The 23,591-nt window shown below is 41.2% G+C and overlaps 1 protein-coding gene across 1 annotated transcript in view; it reads right to left on the reverse strand.

Moving 5' to 3' along the window:
• The window catches only part of EPHA4 (EPH receptor A4), a 108,623-nt gene that overhangs the window by 21,981 nt on the left and 63,051 nt on the right, over positions 1 to 23,591 (reverse strand). Inside the window, exons 6-8 of the mRNA XM_069792092.1 lie at positions 6,249 to 6,373; positions 4,891 to 5,050; positions 3,711 to 3,822 (exon numbers count right to left, since the gene is read on the reverse strand). Coding sequence (XP_069648193.1) covers positions 3,711 to 3,822; positions 4,891 to 5,050; positions 6,249 to 6,373 — 397 coding nt within the window. The remainder of the gene's footprint in view (positions 1 to 3,710; positions 3,823 to 4,890; positions 5,051 to 6,248; positions 6,374 to 23,591) is intronic.

Consider the following 23,591-nt stretch of genomic DNA (forward strand, 5'->3'; position numbering starts at 1 on the left):
ATCTTTGAACCAAACCTCACAGCTCCCAAGAACATCAACAGGACTTGTGTTGAGACATAAAAAGCAGGTACACATCCAACCATAAACGGTTGGGAGCTTCTTTTCTTGATGAAAGTCAATTAAACGCAAATGGCTCCAAATCACAAGAAGAGCATTATTAAAAACCACACTGGGTCCAAACATCAATTTAAACCATTTATCTGCCCGAGGACTTACAGCAATGGTATAACAGAGCTGAGTTAAATAAAAGGACTATGTTCTGCTCCCAGTTGCTGAACTGAGTAAGAAGGAAGAGGCAACACAAATCTCACGCAGTGCTGTACAGGACCAAGTCAGCTAAGGATACTGCAAAGATGGTTTCAGGTATTATACAATTTCTCTCAGGGGAAAGAAAAAAAGGAAGAAAAAAAAAAGATTCTGCATTTTAAGCAGGACCCCTTCAAATTCATTTTATTAATGTTTAGACACAGATGGGAAATATGAAACACAAACAGGCTTTGCTTTCATTTTAAGTATGAAAAATGCTCTTTATCTTATTTTTAAAAGTACAAGCACCTGAACAACAGATAAAAAAAATAACCTTCCCCTACTAAAACCCAAAGACATGCAAAAAGCAAAGGGAAACAAAGGGATTACTGTTCAAGCAATATAATGGTAGCTTATTAAGTTTAAATAATACCTTCCGAACTAACTACCTACTTCCACTTCTCCCTGTGTCACCTGTTGACCTCTCCTGCTTGGCTGGGGGCAGGACACTCCTGCCTGCCATTGTCCCCCAGAGCAGCCCCGGACCCCGCACCATGGGGCACGCGGGGCTGGAGCTGCCTTTAGGGGCAGCTCACCTGAGTGGCAGAAGGGAGCCTTTGTCGCAGATTTGAACCCCGTAATTACAGGGATTTGGGTGGTGGTGATTAAATAGCCGGCGTTCAGGAAAAGAACACAGAAGCTTTCAGAAACTGTGGTAGTCAGAGACACAGGCTGACCTACAGGTGGGGGCTGGCTGCGAAGAGGAGGTAACAACAGAAGGTAATTAGCACGCACTGAAGTGAAACAGCAAGGACCCGGTGCCGCACCGCTGCTCCCACCTCCTCCTCTCCAAACCAAAGAGGGGCTGGGGGTGCTGCGGTGGCCAGGCACCAGGCTGGCGGAGCATCTCATCCAACACTGTCCGCAGAAGGTGGGCAAATGCGTTCAGCTGTTGACGGAGCAGAAGATAAATCAAGCTACCAATTGGAAGAAACTTTCAGATGACCAGAGGATTCTGTAGGTCCATCTTACTCCACGCAAGCCCTTTTAGAAAGTGGCTCTTTCTGTTTTGGACTTTCCCAAATCCTTTAGAACTCTATTTGAGATACTGTAATTTCACTCAGTGTTCCTGCAGCAGGGGGTTTAGAAACACTCATGCTACCTCCTGCACTCTGCTCTATGGATACACTCATCTTAACCTCAGTAAGTTTAAACTAACATTTAGGCAGATTAGGTCTCATGTTAACACAAACGACGTGGTCGCAGGACAGAACCAAACAGCTTGAGCTGCCTGAAGGCAAAGTCCTTTGACAAATTCTGTTGTAAACATGAATTTTGGGATTTGAGCAGTGACTTGAAAAAATGTAACGCTAAATTAGTAGTAATAACCCAGGGTTCAAAAGTGGGCACCTACAGCATATGCCCAGTTCGCACATTTGGCTCACGGATGCAGAAAGGCCATGTCTGCAGGCCAAAGCATGGGTTTGATTGTACAAATACGACTTTTAGGTCACAGCTAGACTACAATACCTCCTCATGGGGACTGTATGGACAGAAAAGCTTTTTTCTCATCTGACGTCATTTTGGAACAAAGTATAATTATTTTGCTATTAATTTCTGCTGGCGTAGGAACATCATGAAATATCCCCAAAGCCCACACCTCTAAATGACATTGGTAAAGTGGTTAAAATCATTAGAGTAATAGTGACTATTAGGTTCTGTTTATTGAGAGCTACTTCCAGCTACTGGAGAGCCGTGTGTTGAGGAAGGCTATTAATTAGCAAGGCACCACGCATTAGTATGCACAGAGCAGTTTCACTGTCCTAGTATTTCATTCATCTTGCTGTCTTTCCCCTTCCACAGCCTCTCTGAGACCTACCAGTGCAGAGCTACGGGACATCTCTGAACCCATGGCCACCAGCATACTTTTATCTCCATTCCCACCAGTGCTTGGACCAGCCTTTTGTCCCTACTGCCCAGCTGCTCTTTGTCTTGTCTTTGTCCAAGTTGAACACTTGTGGGCAGAGATAACTGAACAGACAGCCTGAGCGGTGAGAAGACCTGGCTGAGTGCTCACCCGCATCAGCGAGTCTGTCAGCTACCTGGCTCCAGGCAGCCTTTCCTTTGACAGCTTTATGGCCGATACTAAAGAGAATCAATATGAGGGCGAGGGGTTGACATTTCATTTTCTAAAAAGTGATCCATTGAGGGCCAATCACCAAGCAGTGTTTATCAGCCTTGGGAAGTGACATTTTTTTGTAGGGGGAGGAGGGGAAGGAATCATCTCAAAGCAGCTCAACAGGCTCAATTCTCCAAGGTGGCGACTCATAATTAGAAATCCAATGTATCCTGCTATCAATCCTGCCTTAAATAATAAAGTGATCAATAAAAGCAGAGAGGAGATTAAGTCATCAAGCTCAGTGATGCTATTTTCTGTTGCAATGGCTTTTAATAAACCTGTCTCTCCACATTACATTTTCATATGTTCTGCTCTTCTTTCTTCTTGTCAGCATGGAGGCTTTGAGTTGAACACCCACAGAAAGCTATAACAATGCATGTCTACTTTCCAGATATTACAGTTGTAGTGACTTAACTGCTCTTTAAGACAATTTAAAGTAAGAGAGCAAATCAAAAGCAATTTGTGCACATTTATGGCTGATACCATTAAACTGATCAACAGAGACTGAGAAAACGTGCGTCCCTCAGATCCCAGGCTTCAGAAGTAGTAATGAAACATCCAGTTTTATCTCAGAATTACACTGAAGCAAAATTGTGCTGATCTTTTTAAATGAGACTGAACGCAAAGATGAAGACAGAAACACTCACACTGTATTTCTGCTACACTGTCCTCCCATTCCCAGGATTGTTCCTGATGCCTGGGTTGAATCTGGGAGAATGAACAACTACTTGGTAGAAGATTATGGTCCTGCTCTGACGAAATAACCATCGATCCAGTCTGCTGTGTTACTGCATACGATGCTGAATGACTATGGCTTCTATTTTACAGTCATATCCACTCACGCTGGAAGGACTAACCCAAAAGACTAATGCAGACTCATACAGACTAACACAAAAATCACAAGCGTAGCAGTCTAATGGCTTAGTTCACAACAGTGCAGTTGTTTATTCCCTGTCTATCAGGAGTCAGTCCAAGAAAATCTACTGTAGCCATACCCATTAAACTTAACTTCAAATTACACTAACCACAAATCTCTAGCTGGCTTGCTTCTCAATGCCAGTTATTGGAATCAGCTTTGCATTTGAAGGGCAAATAGAGCTGGAACTATTGCCATTACATCACATGCTGGTTGGTACTAAGTTGAGAAGATCAAAGCTACATGGGAGAAAGCTTGTAATGCAAATGCACTGTTTATGATGCTAATCAAAGAATTTAGCTTTGTTTGGAGAAGACAAAAAGCTCCCTCATGAAAGAGAGAGGGGGAGAGAGAAGCTTAAGTTCTTACCTCCTGCTGATGACAAAGGCTGCAATGAGAATGACCACAAGAACAACACTGCCAGCCACTGAAACAAGAAGCACTGTGGGATTGGTACCATCGCCAATGATGGGGGAAGGAACTGGAAACAGAAAAGGGAGCATTAGTGTCAGACACCCTCAAAAAATCAACTAAGGTAGCACTCAATGAGGCTTTCTGGCTTGTGAAGGCAGTTTAGAGTAGCACTCAAATCTGCTTTTAGGCCTTTCTTATATAGTCGTTTGACACAATTTTCCAACAAGGCCCTAATTAGCTGAAGACATAATGTTTGATAATGATTTGGGGAACTTCAGTTCACTGGGAACAAGGACTCCCTCTCCTTCTCCCCTTCAGCATTGCTCAGAGGGTATAATGGCTATTTTTTTTGCGTTTCTAATTGCTTTCCACTCTTCTTTCCTCCTCCTTTTTCTCTCAGTGGGGCCAGATGATCACTCCCCAACTGACACAAAAAGAATAAGTTCTTTTACCCTTTTCCTGCTGCATTGATTATTTTCGGCTGTTAACATCCTGAAGGATGTTGCCACTAACTGGCATGACCTTAAATTGATTTAAGCAGACCTGTATGTCCCAAATAAAATAGGCTTGTCACATTGCCTTCCTGCCACCAAAAAGCAAACATTCTGGGGGCTAAATTTGCATGTTTCCTTGAGCAAAGTGAAAAGCTCTACTGACAATGTAATTTCGAACATTCTGTCTTTATATGACTGTCTAAGGAAAAGTGCAAATATGTGAGCTGATATAGGATACCTAACCAACCTATGTCAATAGCTTGCAAAGGGAAGTAAGAGAGTGCTATTCTCCTGCAAATGAGATATTCCAAAAACACGTGCAAACATCTACATTTACAGTAAACAAAATAGGTACACAAATCTCTCAAGCATCAATGGCTTCCAAGTGTTTATAAGGTGCGTGTCTCCTTATGCCACACTGAGGTATTTTCATTGCTAGAATCTAGAATATAGCATATCCAAATAGATGTCTCGGGTCAGATTCATGGCATCACTAACAACCACGCAGTCATGGAAGAACATTTTCCCAGAACAGACACACCACAGTTCAAGCAACCAACGGGAAACTCCCAACACACAGCTCAGTTACATTTGCACTCTGCTTAAAGAAAAGAAAAAGAAATCAGTGGACATGTCATTACCTGTGTTAGTTGTGAACTCAAATGGTCCACTGAAGTCTCCATACCCTGCTGCTGTCCTGGCCCGCACATGAAACACATATGAAGTCAGGGGATTCAAGCCTTTAATGTCAGTATTCCTGGAGGCTGTCTTCACAATGCGATAGCTGCGCTCATTTTGGTCCTAAAAACAAAAGAACACAGTGGTGACCAAGTAAAAATATCTCACTGCACCATGAAACATGGAACCCCACTTCCTTGCCAAAACTGTCATGATGAAACAAGATGAGTAACAACGATGGAATTCTCAAAATATGTCCCAAGGGCTCCTGCTGTCGGCCTTGCTCAATACCCCTCACACTGTGTGCTGCATGGAGTTCTGAGCAAGCCACAAAAGGATGATGAGGCAGTAGGTATGATGCTCGTATATCACTGATTATTTAAGAAATCACACAATGAAATCCTTTGGAAAATAGCCAAGCCTTCAAATAGGATCCTCTTGATGAACAAGCAACATTTTACTCACACATGCTGGCACTTTCTTTTTCTTCCTACCAGCCAGGAGCCATATAAAAAAAATGATAAAAATATTTTAAGAAAGAAAATATTTAGAAAATGTCTTCTAGAAAGTCCAATCTTAAAAACGGTTCTATTTTTGGCTGGAAAATCCATCAGAAAATGTAATAGTCTAGCTTCCCTACAAATCAGATAACTTTTTCTGTATGTGTTAGGGAAGCAAGTAAGTTATTATCTTTATAAAAAGATTTAGAAGTATGCATGTGCATGTGAGAGAGAGCGCACACAAGCAAGAGCACGTAATTGTTCATTTTTGCAGAGATCCTTCAAAGAAAATAGCTCTTTTCAGAGTTGCATACTTGAGAAGTTATTTGTAGGAATAACATCTCCCTCTAACTTGGAAAGTATGAAGAATGTAATTTTCTTTCCTTATTCTCTATTAAAAACCATCCAGCCCACACTATCACTTACGCAGAAGCTATCAGCAAACACATATTATTATTATTATTATTATTACTGTGTTATATACTTCATTATTATACTTCTGTCTATAAAGTAAAGCTAATGTCTCACTTCTGCCCAACATTATTGATTCTCATTATAAATATGCTTGCTATAAAAGCTCAGGTCCTAGGTAGGAAAGAATAACAAAATAAGCTCATACCATACAGTTGGAACAGCCTATGAGTCTTATTCTTTCAAGCAACCATTCAAGTACATGAAATCCTTAACTGGATTTTATTAAACTGAATCTATTTGGTTTCAAATGATGGAATCTTATCTGGAAATAAATCGTAATGGATTGAAGTAAAAAGCTCTCCCCAAAACCAAACAAAACTCCTTGCTTGTCCATTTTTGAACAGTACCTTTTCATAGTATTTGACTTCATACTCCAGGATGACTCCATTTGGCCTGTCAGGTTCCAGCCAAGCCAAGGCAACGCTGTGCCTTGTTATCTCTTTAGCCTGGATCAAAGCAATTGGGGATGGAGCTACCAGGGAAAAAAAAGAATTTATAAGCAGTAATTTAGTTTTAATGAGGAACGTGTATATTTTTAATCATAGCTTTCACAACATGAGCACTTTCAGAAATTTGTGTTTTTCTTGCGGGGTGGGGGAGGATTAGAAGCATTAAGTATTTTTCCTGTTTTCTGTAACAAAATTGCATTTAATCCTCTCTAATAAAGATTGTTCTTGGATTCTGGGCAATATTAGACAGGCAGGGGTTGAAGTAACAGTACAGTTGCCTAAACACTGCAATGTTCATGATGCCCAGGTACAAACCTCCATAAGAGGCTACAGTACTAAAAGACTCTGCCTTATTTTTGTCCTTTGTTAGGCACAGTGCACAGACTTGTACTTTTGTTTTGGTCCACAGTAATTATCTTCTTCCACCTCTGAAAATTAACTGATGTTACTTCATTAGTTATTTGCTTTACAGGAACTATGAAATTCCTGAGGGACCAATCTGATTTTCTCTAAAGCCAAGAAAATATTGCCACTGAATTAAGTAAGACCAGAATAAAGCGGAATACATATGAATTGGAACCCTCCCATGAAAACCAGGAAACTTGTATTTCAAGAGCCTGAGCCAATTTGTGCTTCCTAACTTGCCCTGCTTATGCCCGAGTCTCTGAGCAGTCCCTGGAGAATGCGGAAGCCCAGCGCCCAAAGGCCAGATTCTGGCTTTGATAGCCGCTTCCCAGGCAGAAGATTTCAGAGATTGGCCCATTGTGTACCAAACTGGCATTATCTGACCCTGTCCCATGTGGCGCTATATTGATGCGATGAATAGAAAAAGCAGGATTACACTGGGTCAGGGCTGCGTGATTTTTGGAAAAACTCTACCTAGCAACAAGAGAAACTCAAAGATCCTTTAAACTGTATCTCTGTGCAGTAATAAGGGCTGCAATGAAGAAGATAATGGAAAACATCTCATTGTGCACCCTATACTTTCAAGAGGGGCCCTGCTAATGCTGAAGTTCAGGTTTTTGACTGGCTGGAGGACAATGCATTCTCCCTTTGACTGTGATAGCAGCAGATTCATGGCTGCGCTGGGGGAATGGGTTTTCTGAAGATTTATGAACCCGGCTGCCCCTTTCTTGCTGTTGTGTTGCTGTGTGGTCACGTCTCTAGCCAGCTGTTATCAAGCTCTTTTGATGCTGACAATAGCTGGTATAAATGGTGGAGTCTCCAGGGATAAAAAGGGACATTCATGAAATTTTTAATCTTATCTAACAAAGCTGTCCTGTATAACCAGAGATTAGAGGTCTTCCTAAATTGAATACATTTCTTCTTTTGTCCCCTGAAGCTGTAGCCATGTTGCTCTTTTTTTCCCCCTTTCCCTTTCTGTTTCTTTTTTTACCCTTAACTTTGGGATGACAATCCATGAAAATATTAGAGAGTAAAAAGTATCCTTGAAACACATATCCTTGAAAACTACCGAGAAAGACAAATAAATAAAACAGTCACAATAAATGAAAGGAAAATTGAGTGTTGAAAGCCTCAAACCTACTTGACCATATCAGACAGTTCTGATGGAAGTGAAAATAACCAGTAGACGCCGCACAGTCACAAAAGGGTGTCTCCTCTTGATGCGAAACCATCAGGGAGCTGCTTCCTGATTTACTATTTGACAGTTTGGCATCTCTGTTAGAAATGCCTCCAGAACCTTCCTCTCTTTCTCCTTGTCTGTCTCTCACATGCAAAGGCAAATACTGGATGACAGAGGAGACTATATACACAGCCAACAGGGAGGATCGAGGTATGCTCCATCAAGTTATATCTGTGGCATGACTGAGAACCTACTTAATAACCTCACAGTTCCTCAACAGACTTTTTTTTTTCCCCCCTTTGCAGTAAGAATAACTGCTTAGCTAATAAATTAGAAATCAGATTTGTTACCCTAAAACACACGCACGTGTGACATTATTGATAAACCAGCTGGAGAGAAATCTGCTTAGTTAATCGGTGCCTCATGCAGGGCAAACAATTCTTTTTACTGAGAATCTGTCACTTATGCTGGTCTGACCTCAAGAACTGTAGAGAGAACGTTCACTTTCTTTCCTTTATCCTGTTTTTAACCTCCTTGGTTTCCCATTTCATTTCTGCAGGCATTTATATTGAAATTTAGTGAGTCCTTCAATATTGGGCTGAAAAGTGCTGTATGAAAATGTATTTCTTCTCTGTTGTAAAATGGCTATTTGCAGCAGAAGAATATATATTAACTACCCCTTCTTGTGAAAGATGCTTAGCTTTATACAGTTTAACAAGTGCTTTTTCATGTCTCTCAAAAATGGACAGCTGATCTTAGTCACTACACCATACTGGAATAAACAACCTGCTCCTGGCCTCCAGGACACATAGAGGACTTGTACATCAATTCCTTTGTTATTCCTTACGACTACAATTGTAAGGATGGCCCTATTTTTTCCTTCCTGTCCTTCATACACAAATTCATCCCACTTAACTTTTAATCTCTTCTTTTGTCCCGTATTCTGCAGATGAGCAATTCTTTCGGAGTTTTTTGTTTTAACTGTACATTCTGCCTCACCATATGCTATACAGAAATCCTAAGAGTGCTGAAGTCCAAGTATAGGATGAGGTACCAGAATTGCAAGAGGCTGTCCAGGAGCTCTTTGACATCTCTGCAGCACAGACCTAAAACGGTCTATGCAATAGGATGGTGATCTGCAACTCTGTGGACCTTGAGGAAGTGTGTTCAGTAACCACAGGGAGTACTACAGTTATCCAACTGCATGGATAAAATCCTCCATTACCAATTCTCTCTTATTTCTGCAAATAGCCCTACAAATCAGGTTTATTTGTTTCCTTGTTTTCCAGGATCCACCAGCTGACCTGAGTAGTTGAAAGACGGCGCTTCTGGAAGAACAACAGGTCTGGGTCTCCTTGGACATATATTACCAAAAGAGCGTAAGAGTCTGGTCAGTGGAGTCCAGGACAAAAAGGTCATCACCGCTGCCTGCTCACCATGAGAATCCAGGCAGCAGTCATAGCATTCTGGGTGAGCTTCTGCAAAATATTTATATTCTTTGTTCTTCTCCCTTTTGCCTTTAAATTGCCTCTTGGGGATGATGTGAAGATAAACATGTAACAGGTTGTAAAATGATGCTTTGATCACGAGCAGAATAAAAGACAGAATCTTCTCTTATATGTGCATGGGCCAACTGTTCATTACGTACACACGTTCCTACACAAAACATACTGAGGACAGCTTGACCAAAAAGAATACTGTACACAATGAAGATGTTCGCAATAAGATCACATAATACTCTTGGAAGAGAGTGTGAGATCACTTTTTCTTTCACTTTTTGCACTTTCCTCCTCCCTACTCCCTGATATTTGGAAAGGAACACTAAGCAAAAACTTGTTTCTCAATCGTCATTACTTAAAACAGCAAGTTTTTGTGCCACACGTGCACAGACTGTACATACCAAGCACCAATTCTACCAGAACAGCCCACTTCACAGGGAAGAATGAAGAGGTATTTTGGTTTCTAAAAAAGGGTCCCCTTGAACAAAAGCACCAAGTGTAACTTTCCCTAGTTCAAAGCTCAGCAGTTCCTCTCCCTTAAAAAACCCACTCCCTACTGATGTGAATGTTGCAATTTTCTTTTATCTACTTCCTCAATAACCTGCCATTAAACACCTACTAGTAGTTTTATTACTGTGGTTCTGAGCTTGTGGCCTACAGAGAGAGAAAGAGCACAGATGTACTACAAAAACTTCACCCAAATGCCATAAAGCCATATCCCAAGGCTAATAAGTGCTGAATTGTAACAGTTTTGAGGCACTTTAAAGGATGGCAGAAACAGAGTGTCAGTTTTTCATTACTGGTTCAAATTAGGAGAGGGGAGGAGAGGAAAAAAACAGGAAATAAATAGATGCAATAAAGTCCCTGGCATGTAGGCACCCATGAGTGAAAACAGCCCTTTTTAAAACTACAACACATGAGTACTCAGATATCAAAGATACACAATGCCCAGTGTTTTAGTGAAGATGCCTTCTTAACCACAGCAGGGTTTACTTTCCACTCCCCATGATTTGAATTTAAATGGATCATGTTTACTCAAGGGGTCTTTCACTGATTGAAAAATATACCCACAGTTTGTACATTATCTCAGCTAAATTCAAATAACATATTTAAATTTAATTACTTGAAGCTTAGGGGTTTTCATGCTTTTCTTTTTTCCCTCAATTGCACACAACAACACTTCGTTGCTCTTATCAATGGCTATGCGCTTTGTCAAGCATCAAAATTAAATGCTTGAAAGCACTAATGATGTTACTGTGATTAAGGGTTTTTACCTTCCAGGGTAGATACTAAAAGCCTGCTCCACTATTAACTACTTAAATAAATAAATAAATTAAAAATAATTCTGAGAATGTAACACCGAAGAAAAGTCCTCTTGGAAATCAAAACAAGACAATAAATGATAAAAGATCTTCTCTTAATTGGGACAAAACCCATTTAAGGGAACATGGCACATTTCGGGTTTTCTCTCTGAATATTTACCTTGTAATATCATGGGGTTTTACATGGGATTTTGTAAATTATATTATCAAATAATCTCACAGCAGTAAAAGGATATACAACACAGAGAATCAAATACGTTTTTAATAATTTCTAAAGGCAACATTCTCCAGGCCAGATTCTGGTAATTTTCTTCATGTAAGAGAGCAACCTACTCTACTAGCTGTCGCACGGACTTCAAATCAAGTGAAGAGAGAAGTATCTAGCCCTATTTAGTTACATGTACCAGAATAAATTAAAAGGAAAGCAGTTCTCTTCTTTCCTAAAATCTTCGTGTTCAGTTCTGCTTCCTGTTGGTCCCCTGGGCCTTTCACCCACTCCCTTCTCTTGTCCAGGCATAAATGCTCATGTTTCGGAGTAACACCACCCCCATGCTCTGAGTACTCCTAACAAATGGCTTTGCTAACAAAGGAGAATGCATTTTAGTATGACTAAATTTCCAAACATATGCATAGCATATGTATAAGCCATGTATGTACATAAGGATAAGCACATGAAAGGTTTTTGCACATGTGAACCTATGTGCACGCCTGAAGAACTGAGCTAGAGTTTTGCGTTCCCATTCTTCACCGCCTGTAGGACAGCTATGCCTTTCTCCTAAGGACCTGCAAGAGCCTGCGGGCTGGATGTGCACTTTAAAAACTAACCACATGCATTTTTTTTTTTTTTTCATTATTCCCTCTGTATAAGTGGAGCAAACATTTGTACTAGTGATGACTGGGCCAGGTTAGGACTTGGACAAGGATCTAGAGGCTTGATTGCTCAACTGAGCCACTGGAAGCCTCCCAAGACATTCCCGAGTCCTCTGTCTTCCCACCGTCTGCCTCTCCCTCCCCCAAGAATGACGACTGGCGAGGAACACCTCCCAGCTTGGAAACTGAGACATGCCAAGATTCAGGCCAGCATTTTCAAGCATTAGCATTAAAAGCAAAGACTTTAAATCTATGCCACTAGAGTAAAGGGCCCAAGGTTATCCACACACACTTGAAAATCCTGGCCGACATAATGTGAAGCAGTGTGACAGCTGAGCTTGGCCTCTTTCTTTCAATCCCTTCAATCAGCCGTAATACTTCTGAACTAAACTTTCCCTCCTTGTTACTAGAAATTAAGCTGCTCAGGAGAAGCACCAACTTGGCCACAGGATACTCTTGTCAGACACCTTCATCCCAAAATGACAGGCACAAGTGATCTTCCCTTTCTTTCCAGGCTTTGCAACCCAGTCACTGCCAAAGAGCCCTGAGAAAAACAAGTGACAAGTTCTCAAACCTAGGGACCAGCTCACTTCAGCTATGTTTGTAATGATGTGTTCATAAAGAAAGGGGCTAGAAAATGAGATTTTAAAGACTGGTAACAGCATTATTATGTTTTAAACATTTCCTCTGTTTTAAAGTTTTCATTTCTTGCCTCTCTCAAAAGAACCTGTGCTGCAAATCTTGCCAAACCACAAAAGCTGGCTCTGACTTGCATCAAATCAAAAGCTTGAAGGAAAACCCGGGCTGTTAGCAGCAACAAATAGTAGTAGTTGAGGATTATTAGAGTGCTGTATTTTTACCACCCTACTCCAGCTCCAGTTCTTGGAGACATGCAGGAGCTTCTGAGGATCCACAAAGAGCCTGTGTATTTTCTGTGTTGCATGTCCAGTTCTGTGTCAGTTTTAGCACAGACCACTTCAGCATACCAGAAGTGTTCTAATTTAGATCAAAACAATTATAGGAGCTGAGGTCTGACCACAGTTCCCTGTGGTTTACATTCGGAACTGCAATGAGACAAGGGTGATGAAGAAGATTTTGCACACCCAGGAGACTGCTCGTTCTGGCTATTAATTTCTGAGGACCAGCTCTTGACAGCAATACATTATTTTCAGGTACTGGCCCTCCAATTCTGAAGGCCAAATAATGATGTCAGCTAATGCAATGCAGGTCTAGAGTAACTCCAAAGATCTGAATCTACAACCTGCAATCCCAAAGATTGCCTGAAACCAAAAGACTATAGAATCTACATGGCATTTAGCAAGAGATCCGTATTACAACTCAAGCATGGGGTCTGTTTAGTCTGAGAACTGCTTGTTTTCTTTCTGCTAGCTTGCTAAGAAAGCCTGTTGGCATGTTCTGACAAGGATAACTTAATAGTTGCCAACAGAATCATGGCAGAATACTGTGTATTTCCTGTATATATGAATGCTAGTTTAAAACAAACAGGAAAACAAGTCTTTTAGTTGGAAGGCAATTTATAAAAATCTGTCTGAACATTACAACCACTTAAAAAAACCAGCACCAAAACATTTCTAAATGCTTAAACTAGAATGATTTAACACAAGAAGGGTGAGCATACTTCGTGCTGTGAATTGCTCTAAGAAACTGTAGAGCTATAAGCAATTTGTTAAGATGGGGAATTAGTCAGCAGCTGTCCGACCCGAGCAGCTTTGGAGCCGCTGGTCACAAAGCAGGTCACGCTGCAGTTACTCTTCCCTCTAATTGAGGTTAGAATCTGACCCAATATAAACAACAATAAATTTTGTAGCCTAAAGAAGCCAATACTGATGCTCCACTGCATTATATTGGATTGAGAGAAGCAGAGAAAATGGGCCATGCAGTCCAGACAAAGAGAGACTGCCGTAACTCTGAGAGTCCTCCTTTAGGGCCCCGACCAGTCACACTTAGAGGTAGGATCCCACAACCCGAATTTGGGCTGAACACTTCTGGGAAGCACGTCCTGTAATCATCCTCTTACTTCCCAGACGCCAGTCCAGCAAGCACAGACTGCCAGAAACCACTGATGCCAGGACACAATGTATAGCACCCCAGGGTACAGTGGCTCTGGGGCAGCCAGAATGAGAAATTAGAGACCATAACCTCTAGTTATTAAAAAAGATAATAATGTTGGAAACAGGGCATTCCCCGACTGCTCAAAATAAGCAGTCTGGAGCAATCTGACCCACTTACCACCAGCCCCTCAGGGCAACTCTACCTCACCCACACACCCTGCTGTTCCTACCGGGAAGCCAGAGGTAGCCACCAGAGCTAATTCCTCCCCAGAAATAGCCTATACTTAACCTTTGTATTGCTGCACAGGAGGGGGATCTGCAGAGCCGCCTTTTCAAAACAAACTCCTCCACTCCCCCTCCAGCCCCTTCCAAAAGGAAATCAAAGCTACCCTCAAAGACACATCAGATGCCCCTAAACGAGACCCCTGTCCCATTCTCTAAGCCCTTCCTCAAGTCAAGCAACCATCCAGCTACTCCTCCTCCCATTTTCCCATCCTCCTGCCCACAGTCAGAGGAGTTAAGACATGTCTGCATACACTTCATGAGTCAACAGATGAGGGGGGTAGAGCTGTTCTTAAATTGTACAGGAACAGTGAAATAACTTACTGTATCTGTGCCCTGCAAATGACTTCTTGGGTGCAGCTTTTGAACTTATAACATATCAACATATCAACAATCCATACAACAATACCAAAAATATTGACCCTGCTCTATTAATATCCCAAAGGGGCAACCCTCTGTCTCACACTGCAAAGGACAGCTCTCACCTATACTTTGTGTCTACATCTATTAACAGAAAGCCTCATTTCTGCTCCTTGGTCCTTTCTTATACTTACCACCAAGGAACACGTGGTTACTTCAACAGTTACGGTGTAAAGCTTAACCCACTATGGGGCAAATGTGTGATTTGGTACCCAAGGCAACATATCTCCTAATTCTGTTCTCCTTGGTTCTCACAGTTACTTTTTATTTACTTGAAAGATGGATGTCTAGATGATATGTATGTATGTGCTGCATAACTTCCTTTGTCATTTACTTTCAGCATTAAGAATATTAGATTTTGTAAAAAGAGCTGCTTAAAAGCCTTTTTGAAATCCAGACAAATAAAAGCCTCTGCCCTATATGCCACTTAAATGCTTTGGAAATACTGAAGTATCTTCTAAACAAAATAAATAAATAAATAAATGTTATGACTCATTTTGCTACAGCAGCATTCACTATTTTAATAAATAGTTTTGGCCACATTGTGTCATCCTGGCTTCTGAAGTGCTACGGTAATAGCAGAGAGTTAGACTTCGCCATTTGGGTTTCTCAGATCAATCACCCAAAGTCAGAAATGGCAAGAATCTTGGAGGAAGAAAAGATAATAAAATTATAAACATTTTACTTCAACTGTGATACACAGGTCCAACAGCAATTGCAGGCTGGGTTTCAAACATGCCCTCCTGAGCCTGCGGCACCCAAAAGAAGAAAAACCCAGGACTCACCTGACAATAAAAATCACAATTCCCATCTTAACACTTGAAAGTAATAAATTGGTTCAAAGTCACCAAAGTTAAGGAACTTCCCCTTTATTTACTTTAAGCTCCATCACACAGAAAAGGCTGGTGCAGAAGGTTTGCATTTACGTATTTACATGTCAGCTGAAGGATCTATAAATTGTAATTATAGTTGATATTCAGAGCATTCAGCTAGAACTCCAGTGAAGTACCTTCTGTACAAAGGTTAGATGGATTCGACATGAGACAATCTCTGCCTCTGGGCTGTTGACAAACTCTTGAGATTGAATCAAGGTTTAGGTTTTCTGGGCTCATGTTAGTAGGACTTTGTGAAGGACACTGGTCTGACAGCACATGGAGATCCTCAGTTCTTCCAGGATGCTGCAAGACACCCTACCATACTCCCTATCAAAGTTGCTCTTCTTCAGGGGAAAAAGATACTCTGTGCTTTTGGAAAAGTATCACAGAGAATCAGACTGCAGCACACCTAACCCTCACACTCAGAGGTCTTCTACCAGGTCCTCTCACTGGGACTGAATTAAGCCCCCTTTCCTTCCTCCACAACAGGCAGGGAAATTAAAAATCATTAATAGACCCGATGAGAGAGAAAACTATATTCTGCATGCAGTGTTGCTGCAAAAAGCAAAGTTACCTGAAGTTTGCTGTTGGGTTAAAAAAAAAAAAAAAAGAAAGAAAAAGTGATGAGGGACAAACTGGGGAAGAGTCTTAAGTTTCCTGAAACACATAAACCTTTAAATTAAAATCGTAGTTCATGATGTCAGTAAGCAATTACATCATAGGTGGCACATAATTAAAGTTATAAAGGGGTTTCATTATTTTGGTTTTATGCCGGATACTAAAAACTAGTGCATTATTCATTTAAAAATTGTGTCAATTAGAAAAACCCCAAATGGAATAAGCAATTAAATATTAAAGGTGGCTGCCTCAGTGGAAAACAGTCAGAAAGATAATTGGTAAAGTTTCCTGTGCACTGCAAGTGCCATTACAAAGTCTGAACCATTTCAATCATAAAAAAAATAAATAAAAAAAAAAAATCAACCTCATGAGGTTATGAAGATTTGGGGTTGTACAAAGAAACCAGCCATATTTATTTCCTGGAGGAGTACTGAGCTACAGTCTGGGCAAACAAAAGCCCATGAAAACAATAATCCCAAATTAGCTCAGCAATTGCATAGACGGGTCTGTATTCTGAGTCTGGACCTTCATTTTCAGTCCCAGAATCGCAGCAGATAGGAGGACACTGAAAGCCCACCCCAATTCCTGATGAGAAGATCTCTGCAGCAGGTCTCTCCACCCCTCCAAGGCTGGGGCCCCCAAGGGTACTGTCAGGGTGGAACCTAGAAGCACACAGGATAGGGACTGCAAGGAAAAATATAATCTTCATTCAAAACCTCCAATTCAAAAATCATTTCTTCTTCCAACAGCATGGAAAACATTTTCAGTGTTATGTCTCTCTTCCCTGTAAGGTTCATGGGTTTGTTTTTAGTTCACTTTTGTCATCAACAGGTCCAAAAATTTTATTATCTTCTCATTTGGTCCAGATGAAGCTGGTAACTTCCCTTTAAGGATCAGTCAGACTGAAAATAAGCTAAGCAACTCCTGTGCTACAGAGCCCCTCTAACCTGTAATGTTCATAGCTTGTCAGCGTAACAAATATAAATAAAAAAATTCTCTGGTTAAAGAAAAATACCACATCTGCAAGCAGTACTAAAGAAGTCTCCCTTTGAGCCTAGTCCACTCTCTTCAAATCAGTTCTTCCCAGTACCTGTATAATTGCAGTTTTAACTTTCAGCACAGGCAGCAGTGAAAGCAAATGGCTGAAACACTCTTGGAAAGGCACCACTGGGTCTCCACATCGTGTCTGAACTACGATGAAGAGTCCACAAATCTCTGTAGCTCCTACAAGAGTCCCCTTGGCCACCCTGTCCCAGAGTGCCCGAGGAGCTTGAAAAACATGAGATTTAACACTCAGCCACTTACATATTCCAGTCACTTTCTGTCTTATTTATGTGCACGCACAATATCCTGATAAACTAGAAGGAAGGCTACAGCCATTCCATCTGCATTCCCTTTTATGCTAAGAAAGATAAATTGAGGCCGATTCAGAGGACGGATTTAAAGAACGCAGTATGTTATTGAGACAAGCGCAATCTTCCCAGGGAGCTGTTGTAGTGGGTTGTCTTGAGATCATGCCTTTGTTTATTTGCTAAAATAAATGGACACCACACAAAACTCAATTCATGTATGAGACATCTCTTCCAGCCCACTATACCTTCCTTTTTGCTTAGCCCAAACTGTCTTATTCTATTATTATTGATGGGACCATTTATCGGCACATAGAAAATTAAAAATAATAAAAAGCTAATTAAAAACTTCAGTGCTTTCCTTTTAGTCTTCACTAATCTATGGAACTGAAAACATTTATATCCAAAGCACATTACAGTTTAAGGGTTTTTCTGCCTGTAATAATCCATGGATACTTTCAATGGATTTTACTACAGACAAAACCAAAGAGATTTTATGGAACAGTAGAAGTATTTAATAAAAAATCAGAATCAGTCAATCATCATTTTAAGACTAGGTGATAGAATTCAATAGCAGGGATAAAATAATAAATTCTGCAGGAACAGTTCAGAAGGCTGAGACAAAAGTTATCATTTCCTTTTTAATTAACAGTAGGACTTCTCCATAAGGAATGTTTTGAAATACAAATGACTAGAGGAATAAAACACAAATGCTTGAACTTCCTACATCTCTCTAGACTGTATTTAAAAAAATAAATCCAAAACCACAGCCAACTTTTGTTATTATCAGTTTACAAATCACAACTTCAGGAGACCCCAGATCCGTTCTTGGAGTGTACTACTAAGAGTTCTGGGACTCTGGTTCTTGAATTTAGTAATGAAGGCAGATTACCTTAATCTAAGGAGACGCCATGAAATCCTTCAAGTAGGTGCAGAGAAAGGCTATGCATTTGCCTGCTTTGTTTCGGAGGGGAAGCCCACTGGAGCCCAGCCGTAATAATAAAGAGCTCCCTGCACACCAGTTCACATGTGGGGCTAAATCTGAAGTGACATTTCTCAATGAAAGGAGCAGCATTCACTCGTGTGCTCAGCATTTTGATGTCCACCAAAATCTGGCAAACATGATTACAGAGATCCAGCAAGCATGCCACAGCTCTATTTGGTCCTCATGGCTTAACACAATGCTATGCAAAAAATAAATAAATGACAGGCTGCCTTGAGATAGCATTCTGGGAGTATGATTTCATGCATATGGGTGGACTCGACACACGTTTTGCAACTCCTCATACAAGGACAGAGTATCTGAACCAAAGGGGCTACTTTACCCACCCTTACAAGGTCAGTTCAGCACCCTGCCCTCCAAACTATGAGCCAGTGCAGAAACTTTGGGCTTCAGGGACTAGCGATGTTTATTTGTGCTACTCTGCATGGCATTTTAATTAGTAACTGTGCGGATTTAAAACCTTTGAATGGACACACAGGGGCAGTTGTGCAGCCCAGCTTTTGTGTTTCCACTCTCTCAAAAAAAATCCTGTTTGAGGACATCAGCAGGGGGTTAATGGAAGCTTTGATAAAGTTCTCCAAAGCCTTTTATTGTTGCTCAACTACAGACCGGACTCCACTGTCTCTCTGGCTGCTTTCCAATTAATTTAGTCAGCTGCAAAAACAACTAGAAAATTTAGAAGCCCATCTAAACATTTGGTAGCCACAAACATTCTTGGGCAAATTCTCCTTCCACATAAAAATATTTCCTTGCCAACTGTTTAAGGGAAGTGCTCAGGCTGGGCAGTAAGCTTCACGGACGTGAAATGTCAGCACACTGCCAGCAAAAGGAAACGTGCAGTTAAATAGTCCAGAGCAAATAAAAGCTACAGGACCGTATCTTCATCTCTGTCAGTTTGGTAACTATTCATCTGTACCAACAGCACTGACACCAGAATGTGATGCGATTTGATGCCTCCTAAAAGTAAATTTATATAATTTAAATATGGTCAATGTTACCCAGTCCTGAAATTAAATGCCTTTTTCCCCAGGAGGATATGTAACTAACCTCCATTTTCCATAGCAAACCATGAGATCTTTTTAAAAATGTGACCAAACTTTTATTTAAATGCTGCAATTACTTCTTGGCTCTATCTGACATGCAACTTGTCTAAGCTGTTCGCTGAACCCTGAAGCTGGTTATTTACTAAGGATCTTTAGTGAACACTTTTTTTTTTTTCCTTCCAACCAAGACTTGCATCCCCCACCTTGAATACAAATTCATGGAAATGGGTGGTGCAGATGGCTTTGCCAGCAAGCAGTCAGTTGTTATTTTAATTATTTCTTTGTGGAAAGCTGTAGTTACCTTAAAATAATTTAATCCCTCCCAACAATAGTTTTCCCGGTTTTGTTTTTAAGACAGGAGCACGTATACTTATAACTACGCATTTATTACAGAGCAGCGGTTAAAGCCTGTGCAAGAACACAGAATTGTTAATAAGAAGCTCCCACTTATATCTGCCAGCTTGGAGAAGCTCTTTACTCAGACACATTATCTTACACACGTAACTAAACGCGCAGTAGAAGAAATCTGAAGTGGTCAATACACGACATCTCTGAGGCTCTGAGAAGGCTCATGCTCAACACTGAAATTTGCCCATGCAAAAGTATTCCTAACTGTTTGCTTCCATGCAATTCCCAGATTTCTTGCGCTGGGATCATTTATCTTCTTTCTGGATCTCCCACCACGTTTATATTTGAAAGGTCTGTGGTTTCCCAAAATACATAATTTGGTTTGCTTCACAAATCCTCACAGTAACTCCCTTCGATGTAAATCTGCAGACAGCAAAAGCCAAAACACAATTCCCTCAGAGAAATAAAGCCAGGGAAGAACAAGGCAGGTCATTGTCCTGCACAACCTGGCAGGTCACCTCACTGATTATGGCAGGTGAAACCCTACAACAGCTGACAACTTCTCCCAACCCTTCTGCTTGAAAATATGTGTACAGTGGGGGATTGCTGCTTCTGTCTAGCAGGTAAATGTGAAACCTTAAAAACCGCGCTGGTTTAGATTCAAAATGAGGAAGTTGCATACAATCAGCCTGGAATTCTGCAAGATGCTGCAACAAATCACTCAGAGTGACACGCTCACGGATCACCCCTTTTTCAAGTCCCTGCTTACTAGTTTTGAAACTCTTTCCCTATTGAATTCATGCTTGACACAGCTCCATTTGAGGAACAAGGAGACTGCTGATCCATCATCCTTAGTACAAACACCTTTAAGGCAAAAGAAAACCACCCCTTTGCAATTCCCCTTTTCCATTACCCTGACATTTTGCAGAAAAAAGAATGCAGCAGCTAGAAGTATCACACACACATCCCATGCTCTGGACATCTGGCATGTATCCAGATGTTTGCCAAGAGATTATTTTAAATCAGGCTTGTGGGGAACTGGGTGTCCAGGGTGCTGTGACTGCTTATACACACCCAGCTACATGCAGAAGTTTCCTCCTGGGTTTGTGTGACTGTAAAAGGGCTCCTGGAACAGGCTATTTGTATCCTGCAGAGAACAAGTAACTGGAAAGGGTGGGACCATGCTGGTAGCAAGTACTTTGAAAAAAATAAAAATAAAAAATTGAATTGACTCCTGGATGTCTGGGAAGGCTACAGCCAGATACCGCTGTGCGCAGCACCTGGAGTGCCACTTGCTCCTCTGCTTGGGCAGAGACACGAACTCACCCACCTTCACAGCTTCCACGCTGGGCCATCCAACTTGCTGCAAACCTCAACGCTTTCCAACTGGTCCAAAACACTTACCCAGTAACAGCCTCTCCCAGCACCTTAATCCTGCCCTCCACAACGCCCTAAACCTCACCAGCACCATCCCATTCTCACACCACCCAAGGGAGCCAGATGGGGAGCTGGACTGGAAAACCCACCAGCCGTGAAAGGGGAGCTGACCTGCATGAACCTCCCGATATCCTCAGCAGGCCCTAGGGAAGGGTGACGTCAGAACAGAAAATGACTTATTTTGCCAGCTTACACTATTTTAGAAGGTCTGTGAATCTGTGACACAACCATATGATGAATCCTGTCTTCAAGTTCACAGAGCTCCTTCCCGGCTATTTAGAGGTGACGTCTTCCTTGGGGTTATACAGCCCTTCAAAATCACATTTCAACACAATAATAAACAGCTCATCACCAGGACTGCATTAAAAAAAAGGAAAATTTTTGCAAGAACTGAGCATAAAACTATAGCAGTCTGAACAACTACAGACCTTGCTATTCTTGAAAGCAAAATTAACTTCTTTTACCACCTTCCCCATCGATAAGATTCTCAATACGCACATAAGTATCACCACATACAAAATCAAAAAATGTTATGTTCACTCTCAGCAAACAGAAATGATTTACTGTTATTTATACTGGAACCAGGACTATACTCAAAGAACATGGAGTTTAGTGAATCATATAGATCAATCGATCTTCAGAGTATCTGTTAATTTTATTTTCCAGTAGTAGTTTAAGGGTATTCATGCAGTCACCTAAAGAAAGCTCTGCGACTGAAATCTACTTAACAATGTCTTTTGATGTTTCACTACAGAGCAATTCTTTACAGATAAGCTATAAATATCCAGGAAAGCAGCACATTAAAAAGAAAATACTGAAAACCTTAGGTTTCCTGGCCTTGGCATGTGTTGCTTTTGATCTGCCTGAGCAACTATTACTTTGTCGATATGAGAAGTGCACATTGACCAGGGGCAATGTATGTCCATGAATTTTTACTGACTGCAAATTTAGCTCTGCACACGCTAAACCACACTGGCAGAATGTAAGACCTTATATGCATTTTCTGTGCTGTTCTGTACAACATGTGAGGAATGCTAATCAGCGTTTGAAAGGAAATGTGGGCTTTCATTGAAGACCCACCGAAATGCAAAATGGAAATATATATTCCCTACGAAAAAGTCCAGTAGAACTTGTGAGTCATCTGGAAGCAAATAACTCCCACTTCTTTCCCCCCCTGCCATTTCTAACTTAAAAGACAATCAACCTCAAAGGATCAGGATCTTTCAGATTTTTTTTTTTATTTTAGTAATGGAATTAAGAACATAAACAACAAAGAAACCCAAAGGCTAAATAAAACTGAGTAACAGTTGAAATTTTCCTTCCTTGCACTGAATGTCAACATTTGGGGTTCATCACAACTGCAGCCGGTCCCAGAAGAATACTCAATTCACGTGGGTCTTCTCAGTGCTGTTCAAGTCCTGGTGGCACCACAACCTATTTTAGTTTCTGCCTGGGAGTGGATACTGAACAACCACAGGGCTCTGAGTGACGGTGAGGGACCGGGGAGCATACAAAAGAGGGGGGGAAGCACTGCAGCACAGCCAGCCACACCGCTCTGCCTCTGAGATGAAGCAGCTTTGAGACAGGCAAACAGACAGCTAGACAGGCAAGGTGTGGGGGATTGCAGAGACAAAGGAGCCGGGGAGAGGAGCGAGAACAGAAAGCGGAAAAAATGGGACAGAGAGCCTGACACATTCATAAGAAAGATCAGTTCTTGATCCTGAGCTGAGCACAGGCAGCTTGAAAACATCCAGTCTGATGCAATGGGAGAAAGAGTAAGTTTATTTATTTATACTGTATTTTCATCCTAATTGGCACATTCTGCCTCCATCTAGCTGCGCTGGTCCACTTAAGGAAACACTGAGCCCAAGGTAACCTAACAAGGTAACAAATCACCAGGCAGTCTGTTTATTCAGAAATATCACCATTTGAACTCCAACAAGCAAAGGAGCAAGAAGGACACCCATCCCTCATAAAATGCAAACAAAAAGAAGGGAGCAAAGCACGCAGTAGAATGAGTTTGGAATTTAAATCTCATTTAGAGTTTGCGTAGGCTCTCCCCCCTCACTGCCTTACGAACACCTTTAGCATCTATGCAAAACCTTGTCCTTGCAGTGCTGCCCCCTCGGACGTGCACACAGACAAACTTGGCAGTGAACCTGGCTGTCAGGTTGGAGACCTAAACAGCTCGGCTGTAGTCTTTAATAAAAATATAAACTGTTCAGCACCTCTTCAAAAAAACCAAAAGCTTCCTGCTTGCTGAGAACAAGGTCTCTTTATTGAGAGATTTACTTTTAATTTTGAACAGCTTCACAGCATTATCCTTAGCAGAAAAAAAAAAAAGAGCCCGGAGATTTTTGAGCTATTCAGTCAACTGCCTGGTAGACTTTCTCACTGAAATTAGCTTCTCCTAGCAGCATCACATGAGAATTGCTGGTTTGCATCTCATGCACAAGTCATTTCACATTTTTAGAGGGTGGACAAAGCCACAAAAGTCACCACTGCTGGTGGAGACCCT

The sequence above is a fragment of the Haliaeetus albicilla genome, chromosome 9, assembly GCF_947461875.1.
Source record: "Haliaeetus albicilla chromosome 9, bHalAlb1.1, whole genome shotgun sequence".
Classification (NCBI taxonomy): Eukaryota; Metazoa; Chordata; class Aves; order Accipitriformes; family Accipitridae; genus Haliaeetus; species Haliaeetus albicilla.